This window comes from Pangasianodon hypophthalmus, chromosome 23 (assembly GCF_027358585.1).
Source record: "Pangasianodon hypophthalmus isolate fPanHyp1 chromosome 23, fPanHyp1.pri, whole genome shotgun sequence".
Lineage (NCBI taxonomy): Eukaryota > Metazoa > Chordata > Actinopteri > Siluriformes > Pangasiidae > Pangasianodon > Pangasianodon hypophthalmus.
This window is the reverse complement of record NC_069732.1, coordinates 15463886-15473786: the sequence shown is the minus strand read 5'-3', so window position 1 is coordinate 15473786 and position 9901 is coordinate 15463886. Positions and strand designations below refer to the sequence as shown.

General features: G+C 40.6%; 1 protein-coding gene across 2 annotated transcripts; it reads left to right on the top strand.

The window, feature by feature from the left end:
- Window positions 1–5051: 5051 nt before the first annotated feature.
- Window positions 5052–8903, top strand: actb2 (actin, beta 2). 2 transcript variants are annotated; one of them, XM_026929614.3, is made up of 6 exons: window positions 5052–5206; window positions 6551–6680; window positions 6786–7025; window positions 7377–7815; window positions 7902–8083; window positions 8176–8903. In XM_026929614.3, exons 2-6 carry the CDS (start codon window positions 6558–6560, stop codon window positions 8317–8319), a joined length of 1128 nt encoding a protein of 375 aa, XP_026785415.1. In that variant the 5' UTR covers window positions 5052–5206; window positions 6551–6557; the 3' UTR covers window positions 8320–8903. The 2 variants fall into 2 exon arrangements, with proteins under 2 accessions (XP_026785415.1, XP_053084367.1); XM_053228392.1 differs by lacking the exons at window positions 5052–5206; window positions 6551–6680; window positions 6786–7025 and adding an exon at window positions 7161–7185.
- The last annotated feature ends 998 nt before the right edge of the window (window positions 8904–9901 follow it).

Genomic DNA, 9901 nt, shown 5'->3' with positions numbered 1-9901 from the left:
CTTTCATTTAGGCCAGCCATTGCAATTTGATTTCCTTGAGAAAGATCCATGTGACACAAGCCTTGAATTCTTGACATTGTTACCATGTGACACACTTAAAGATTTCCTTTTATGGTGGTTGCTGTTACATCGGCTAGAGGGTGAGGCCTCAGCACTGCCAAAGTGCACAAACGGTCTAAAGCTAAGCCTTTGAGGAAATAAACATGATAACTATAAATATGATACATCTGTGGGTGTACACAGCAGCACAAACAAAAACTACCATATATGATTTTAATTCACAGCACTACTGCACCTAACGCTATTATAAACTACTTTAATTGTACATGACTGCTTGTTGCTCTATCTTCCTGTTTCTGCACTTTTGGCAAAAAAAAGAGTGTTCTGTTTCACTGAATTAGGGTTTGGCTTCTCATTCAAAGAGTTAAAAAGGCTAACAACAGGCAACAGAAAATGTTTTTGTCATATCAGAGGTAATCAATAACTGGGTTGAAGTTAAACACAGCAGAGTACACAGATGAGGTAGCTGTTTAAATCGTGATAATTGAAGCAGTGTGTTTATATAGTGTAGTGTTGTCTTTTCTCACTGCTGTGCAAGTAGCAGGTTATGGCAGGGCAGAATTAAGAGCAGTCGGCACATGCAGCTCTTTGCATTCCAGCACTGGCCAGGCCCTCCTGTGGCTTTACATGCTTGAATGTGATTTCCTGTACAAACTTGCAGGGAAAGGTATCCCTGAGAAATTCACTTCCTGTTCAGCATGCTTCAGTCATTCCCTTATTTGGCAACTCATACTGCCATGTGCCTGGAGGCTGTGTGTGTGCCATGCTATGATATCTGATGTTAATTTTAGAGGCAGTTTTGATTTAAAGTCTGTGTTTACTTGTTCCAATTTAGCTAAGTAATCTGAATTTGTTTGAATGTTAAAGCGTGGCTGGGAGGAGAAAGAAGCCTTTAACAATAAGCACACACTGACATAAAGAAAAGGCTGCTTATAACAGTGGTTCTAATGGAGGGAGAGAGGATATGCGCACATAACCCAAATAGAGTTCTCTGCCAGATATTTATTGTTGGAACCTGGCCTTGGTGTGCAGGACTTAGTCACAGAGAGAAGTATTGGGGATGCCACACCTCAGGGCTCTCCCACACAATGACATCGTTGATAACACTCAGGGCTTGGAATTAAAATACAAGAAACTTTGTGATGCAGCCAATTGTTACCTGAATCTTAGTATCATTGTAGTAAATGGTTTTCATCTAAAGCCTCGAGTAAGTGATGTCAGTGAAAGTGCTATAAAGGTAAAGTATTGTCACACTAATTACACAGTGAACTTTTGTGAACACAGTGAACATTTGCATTAAAGATCTTAGTGACAGAATCAATGTATCCTTCAAAAAATGTCAAAACCACAGACCACAGCTAAGCAAAGATCTCAGTATGTCGAAATGATTGTTAATAAAGTTAAACAATAATGGGCTTCTTTTTTTTTTTGCGGACATTACTCAACATCCTGCAAGAAGCTTAAAATCTTGGTCAGGGTTTGCTGAAAGTGGCAGGACTTGACACTTGGTACTGATACAGATTTATTGACAATATGCCTGCCATAGTATTGCTACCAGCAAACTAGCTAATGCCATTGCACAGGATGACCACTTCTTCATCCGGGGTAGGAGAATACTTCTTGATATGTTAATCTGCCTATTCATTTTAAGCGAGCGCAAATATCAGGCCAGGACATGTAAGGCCATGTCCTAATAGGCCCTCCCCTCACCAGTGGAAAGATGGTCACAGAAAGCTTAGTAGAATCATATTTATAATTGAAGACTATACATTGCTAGAAACTAAACTGTTGATCTTGTTGCATTTCACATATTACTGTCTAACCCAAATCTTTATTCATTAGGAGGACAAATGCATACACCGTGCAAATTAAGTATTGATACTTTTAAAGGAAAAGTAGATTATGCTAGCTGACTCTCATAAACTGATCACACCTGGAATGTGAATAATTCATCAAATCTGATTTATCTCATGTATTTTCTGTAGTTAGGTTAGGTGTTCTGTATTTCAGGAATATTACCACAGCAGGGACTGTGCTCCATGTGAGCCCCAGTTTGTGGGCGTCTTAGCGGGATGTTAATAAGCCACTGATCTGCACTGATCTGCCGGCACTGGAGTGAATGCTCCCCCCCACATGCGGTGGGCACAGTGGCTATAACTCTAAAATAAGAGGAAAATGGCACCACATGGCCCCAAAATAAAAGACAGAGGGCAACAAGTCTAAACTCAGAAGCATCAGCATGCCAGAGTGCAAGTGAGAAGGCCAGTCTGGTCGAGCTCGTGGCGTGGTGACATGAGTCTCTTGACACCTTGTAAATCCTTGCAGCTATAAGAGGCACCTTTGGTACCCTGACAGCTATCACTTAGAAGAGGAAGTGAAGAAGTGATATGTCGAAACAGAGGACAGAGCCACTATTGATGCACAGAAGAAAGCAAATGAGGAAGCTGGGTTTTTCCTTTTTTTTAAAAAAAAAAATTGTGGTCATTATCATATCCTATTCAGGGGCTGCTGAACAGTTTGATGGTATGTGTCATTATATAGTGCCTTTCTCTGTTGTTTGCACTAAAATAAGGCATGCTCTGTAAAAGAATTATAGCATATTCCATATATATTCATATATTCCATTAAATTATAGCATATTCCATATATATTGCATTTAACTCACATCCTACTTAACTATTTCATCACCTCAGTGAAAAGAGTGACTCTTTAAAGGGTGTGTGTATGATGGAGTATATGAATCCATCTGGGCCATAAACTGGAGCCTAATCCAATCCGCAGACTAAGAGGCCAGCTGGTAGAGTAAAATGTGACTTCCTTGCTCCTGACTTGATTCACAGGCTCTGTGTAGTCAGTTGAGATGCACATTTAAGTGTTTCAAAAATCAATGTATCACAGCAGCGCTGCCAATCAATGCTCCATTTACCATCAACGGGGAAGCCACCGGCCGCCTGGGATACTAAGAGAGCATTCCAAGGGAAACGGGGTAGGGTGGAGTGTGCTTCTGTGTAATCCTTACAAATGCTAATGCAGAAGGATAGGCTACTTTCTGTGATTATGACAATAGATGACACAGGCATCTTTATAGTAGCGTAGACTCAGGCCTCTGTTTTAACAAGTATTTATAGGAGCTTAGAAGTACACAGACGCACAGACAATACCTATTCAAATTTTCTAAATGCCTCCAAGAGAAGACTGGAAAAGAGCATATTCAAGAACATCAACATTATCATAACAAGAATATGATAATATGCCTAAAAATGAAATCTTTCATTTAAAAAAATTTATCAGAATGTTGTTCGGAAGTGGGATAAAGCTCAACAGTGATCAATGCAAAAGGGTGGTGGTCCTCAAAGAGCTGCATATCTGCTGAAACACAACCCCAGATAGACGCTTGGAAAAATCAAGTCAAAAATCAGAGAAACGTTTATCTGAAATGCAAACATCCCGCTCCGCTGTTAAAAACCACTACACTGAGTGAAAATAAGATTTTTTTAACGTATTGCTGGTAGGTAAAACATTACTTTAAAATTCAGTCATTTAAAGCTACTTTGTACAAAAGAGGGATGGACTTGTCAGATTCTTTGTGGGGGAGGGCTGCCAGAGATTTTCCTGCAGCATGAATATCCTGTGAGACTAAATTCTTCAAACCTTAATCTGAAATGGTGAGGTAGAACTCATTCCTCCGACTGCCATGTGCAGAAATGAATCTCAACACACCCCTGTTTCCCTGATTTGATTGGATAAAGATCACAGCACTATAACTGTCTTTAGTTTGTGTGCTATTTTAGTAGAACCAATTGTGTGAACAAATTACTTTTCATATTCATAATATTCACTTAATATAAGAGTGGACAAAAAAGATACTCCTGAGACTTGTAAGGAGATTTGTAAGGTGGAAAACAGACTTTGTTGATAGGGTGAGAGAACTGTTAGGATTTATGGAAGTACAGTTCCTTCGCTTACCATACAGAGTGGCATCAGATAGGGTTTGACATAATCAGCTGTTTCTGTTTATAACTACCATTTACAAATGTATTGACTCAGGTACATAAGCATTACTCATTGGTTAGATATTAAAAGTATGCCAGAGTCCATTGTAGGATTGTATGCATGGTATATTTCACCATTACAACACTTTTTTACATACAATAAAACAACTTTCATAAGATGATCAAGATGCAGATCATAAAAGAAGCCCAACTCCACATGTTTACAACATCCAATGAGAGGACTTTAAAGCAATCAAGCCTGGGCCTATATAAAGCCATAAAATATATGCCATGTATCCACTCATAATACTTTACACACCACTTTGCCCTCAATATTAACTCACCTGTTCACTCAACAGTGAGTCATATAGCAAGATTTATTGCGCAAGGTTACTGTAATCAAAGACAAGTAATTAGTTTTATAATTCATAAGCATCTGAAGGTCGCAATACAGAGGCCAAAGAAAATACACAGCTTCTCTGTGTAGCAGCTAGGCTATTCACCCAGCTCTCCTGCTTAGCTATACAGTAGCATTCATAATTCTGATTTCTTATAACCATTTAGCCTTATTGCTGCACAATAAGCACAAAGTAGAATTATTGTTCTACAAGAAGATGAATAAATGACTTGTTAATCCTTTGCTTTAATTGGAAAGTAAACATATCATGCAGGCTTTTAGCCTAGATCCTCCTGTTATCCATTACCAAGGTTTAGTTCATTCATATTTCACACAAGAACCGCGTGAAGGAAAAGACATATGAAACTGTGTTCGTTTCACCCAATTAACAGGTAATAAATAACGTGTTTAAATAGAGATATTTCGCCAAAAAAAAAAAAACTGGACAATTTTCATTTCAAGTTAAAACCAGGCCTCTTTTCCTCTACAAGCCTAGCTTCCCCTTCTTTTCACTCTCAAGTTGCAAGAAGCCAGTGTAGCAATGTGCACGCGACAGCCGGGTGTGTGACGCCGGACCAATCAGGAAGCAGAGATCCGAAAGTTTACCTTTTATGGCTAGAGCCGGGCACGAGCAGCGGTATAAAAGCGAGCGCCCGGCTCTCCCACTTCACTTTGAGCTCCTCCACACGCAGCTAGTGCGGAATATCATCTGCCCAACCAATTTTTTTTCTTAAGCCGACAAACCCCAAACCTTAAGGTAAGGATTTCTTTCTATTATTATCATCATCTTCATCATCATTATTACCATTATTATTGTAATTCCTAATTATGCATGCAAATCTTTCAATTGTGCAGTTTAATTGAAACTTAAATCCTTAAAATAACAAAAAAATCATGACTTTTTTTTTTATTTCTACTTTACTATAACATCACTGCAGCAGTAAACAAAGTATTACTTAATTGTAATTTTTTTCCCAAACCTTGAATTTTGAGCACTTAATAAGCTATTAAATGGCTATACATCCATACATGCGTGGCTGTTAAACTGGTCTAAAAGGCTTTTATATTTAAATATTTAAATACCTTGAAAGTCCTCATTGACTGTAGGTGTCAACTGCCAAACTAGGTATTTTACAGCGTGTATTTTTATGGGTTTCCCGGCTGAGGAAGTTCTTCAGGTCTTCTCTGCAGTAGGGTGTGACCTACTTGGTTAACGTTACTCCTCGGCTAACTAGCATGCTAGCTCCTGTTCCCTCAGACACACAGCCGGCTGTCCTTCACACATTAAACCACTAATGTCACTGCAGCAACCTAAAGCTGGCTCCTTGGTGTCCTAACTACCCATAAATATATATATTTCTATTATTCTTTAACGCTTAAGTCGTATTTTAATACAGCAACCGCGCCTGCGCTAGAAGTTAATAGCTTCTTCTTTGGCTTATTTTTTTCCCCTTGAATCAGACAGTTGGCTGAACTCAAGGTGTGGCCCATTTTTATCTACTGGTCTGTTAAAATATAACGGATTAGTTGACCTGTAAGCATGCTTAATAGCAGCAGTTGATAGTTTTCTATCTTTAAAAAGATATTTGAAAATGAATAAATAAGTAAATAAAAGGCAGGTCGAGGTTGATTTAGCTAGCCCTGTTACAAGCCGGACGTCACGACAGGCTGCAGAGTCGTGACGCAGTGTCGTAAACGAGATGTATATCGGTGTATAAATATATGTGCAGATGTTTTGTTGAAGTGGCATGAGGCGGCATTGAGGATATATGGCGTGTAACTTTATTCAGGGAGTGGCCATGGACGTGAACTTCGAAGTCCGTTCCTTTTATTGAACCTTTCTTCCTCTGGCTGAATGCCATACCACCGGCAGTCGCAAAGCGGCTCAAACCATTGCCTTTTATGGTAATAGCGAGCAAGTGGAGGTACTTCCTTTGTCTGGCGCGCATTGTTCTGCTGTAGCTCCCTCTAGTGGCCATTAGAGTGAAATGCAGAACTAACAGGAAACAGGAAGTGTGATCCAAGATGGTCACGTGTTTGCCACTGAAGCCCTGCTGCTTTGCTGTAGTCGATTAATTTGCTTTTCCCTTCTCCTGTGTAGTTCAGCCATGGATGATGAAATTGCCGCACTGGTTGTTGACAACGGATCCGGTATGTGCAAGGCTGGATTCGCTGGAGATGATGCTCCCCGTGCTGTCTTCCCATCCATTGTGGGTCGCCCAAGACACCAGGTATGGTTTTGTTTTGAAATTTACACATCTAGTCTGCATTTATGAATTTTCTTTCCTTCTATATTGCAAAGATTTTCTTTAACATGATTGTCTTGCTGTTTACAGGGTGTGATGGTTGGTATGGGACAGAAGGACAGCTATGTTGGTGATGAGGCCCAGAGCAAAAGAGGTATCCTGACCCTGAAGTACCCCATTGAGCACGGTATTGTCACCAACTGGGATGATATGGAGAAGATCTGGCATCATACCTTCTACAACGAGCTGCGTGTTGCCCCCGAGGAGCACCCCGTCCTGCTTACCGAGGCTCCCCTGAACCCCAAAGCCAACAGGGAAAAGATGACCCAGGTCAGTTTAGTAATAGACTTGAAGTCTGGAGTGAATCTGCCTTCTGGCTGACCTTTTAAACCTGTTACTACTTATTCTCCTTAAATTCATTCCTTCATTCACTTTCTCCAGGCTTCATCTCCTCTGAACTCCTGAGTTTCTCATCTGTTGGAACCAGCAGGTTATTTCTTTCCCTGCCTGGTGTTTCTGCACTGTTACTGCACTCGTGTTCAATCTTTGTTTACACACCTGTTCTTTTTTTTTTTTCTTCTTAATTCTGACTTGACTTTTTATTCTAACAGCATGGTCTGTAGTGACAACTTTAATAAAATGAACTGAGATTAAACCTTCATTTTTTTCCCCTCATTTCAGATCATGTTCGAGACCTTCAACACCCCAGCCATGTACGTTGCCATCCAGGCCGTGCTGTCCCTGTACGCCTCCGGTCGTACCACTGGTATTGTGATGGACTCTGGTGATGGTGTGACCCACACTGTGCCCATCTACGAGGGTTACGCCCTTCCCCATGCCATCCTCCGTCTGGACCTGGCTGGCCGTGACCTGACTGACTACCTCATGAAGATCCTGACCGAGAGAGGCTACAGCTTCACTACCACAGCCGAGAGAGAAATTGTCCGTGACATCAAGGAGAAGCTCTGCTACGTCGCCCTCGACTTCGAGCAGGAGATGGGCACCGCTGCCTCTTCCTCCTCTCTGGAGAAGAGCTACGAGCTGCCTGACGGACAGGTCATCACCATTGGCAATGAGAGGTTCAGGTGTCCCGAGGCTCTCTTCCAGCCATCTTTCCTGGGTAAGAACTTTGTGCAGGAGTTGATGACTGCTATAGTTATAGTGCACTTGTAGTGCTTCTTTGTCTAATACTGTCTTGATCCTCAGGTATGGAGTCCTGTGGAATCCATGAGACCACCTTCAACTCCATCATGAAGTGCGATGTGGATATCCGTAAGGATCTGTATGCCAACACTGTACTGTCTGGTGGTACCACCATGTACCCTGGCATTGCAGACAGGATGCAGAAGGAAATCACATCCCTGGCCCCTAGCACAATGAAAATTAAGGTGAGCTTTGTTTACCCATCATGTGACCGAAGAACGAAAGGCAGGTGATGAAGGCTTTAATGTGTGACTAATGCCGATCTTGTCCCTTGCAGATCATTGCCCCACCTGAGCGTAAATACTCTGTCTGGATCGGAGGCTCCATCCTGGCCTCCCTGTCCACCTTCCAGCAGATGTGGATCAGCAAGCAGGAGTACGATGAGTCTGGACCCTCCATCGTCCACCGCAAATGCTTCTAAACAGACTGTTACCACTTCACGCCGACTCAATCTGCGCAGAGAAATACCTGAAACGACAACATTGGCATGGCTTTTGTTATTTTTGGCGCTTGACTCAGGATCTAAAAACTGGAACGGTGAAGGTGACGGCAATGTTTTTGGCAAATAAGCATCCCCGAAGTTCTACAATGCATCTGAGGACTCAAGTACTTTTTGGGTTGTTTTTTGTTTTGTTTTTTTTTTGGGTTCCTTTTTAGTCATTCCAAATGTTTGTTAAATGCATTGTTCAGAAACTTATTTGCCTCTATGAAGGCTGCCCAGTAATTGGGAGCATACTTAACATTGTAGTATTGCTTGTATGTAAATTATGTAACAGAAAACAACATCTGGGTTTTTGTACTTTCAGCCTTAATCTTGGTCCTTTTGTTTTCTTTGTGTTACAAAATGGAAATACAAAGCTTTACCTTTATTCAAAATGTAAAGGTTCATTCCCCTTGGGCAAATGTAAACGCTGTATGGAACATGGTGGTGCCAGACACTTGGTGGGGCCAACCTGTACACTGACTAATTCAATTCCAATAAAAGTGCACATGTGTTAGATGACATCTTTTTGTCTCGAGTCCTTTATGAATTTTTTAAAAAAGTGAAAAAAGAAGGTGCTGATGAAACATGAGGGGTTCAGTTATGATGGTGATCTGTAGCTAGTGTTCAGGCTGAAATGAATTACTATAGGTTTAAACAAACATCCAATCAAGCTCTTATAACATTTCAAATGAGTTGTACTTACATTACTGCAAGCACTTCAGCCTGATCTCTCTTGGGATAAAGAAAGGGAGTCTGACTTAAACATTTCCTGTTCTATTACTATTAGAAGGATAAGGAAATAAATCAGTAAATAACATTCAATGGAAAATGCAGGTGTACTAATCCTAGGACCCTGTAACAACAAGACTCGATCACTCAATCCTAATATTTTTATAATGTGATGCATATGTTCAGTTACGGTGCTATTCAAACCTTTTAAAAGCTGCAGTTCAAATATTTTAAAATCCAAGACTCCATTTCCATCACCAAAAATGCTTAGAGCAGCAGATGTGTAGAATGATTACTGAATAAGTGTTTCAAAAGCAAACAGCTGGAAAATAAGGGGAGATAAGAACATTTATAATAATGGGAAAAATATTTTTTCTAAATTTATAAATCTATTAATATGATAAATAAACCAACCAATTTAACAGATGAGTGGTGTTTAGATTCATGAAAAGAATTATTCAGAAGTATAAGGAAGCAGGTCGCACGTGATCTACAGCAGTTTGCGGTTACATTTCAGGGCAAACAGCAGATGGCACTGTGTTCATGCAGCAGACATACCTGCAGTCTCCGCCTTCAGAGAACTGCAGCTACTTAACAGCCAACAAGCTGCAGAGTACCAATGTTTCCTCCTGGGAGAGAATGAATGATGTTCCTCTGCAGTGAAAGTGGCACTGAATAGAATAACAAAATGTGGTGCATATCATTTTGGAGCTCTGCTAACATCACACTCTAATATAAGAGAGCTGTTGTTTTAGGCAGCTTTCAGTGAGCCGACGCTCCTTTGGTTTCC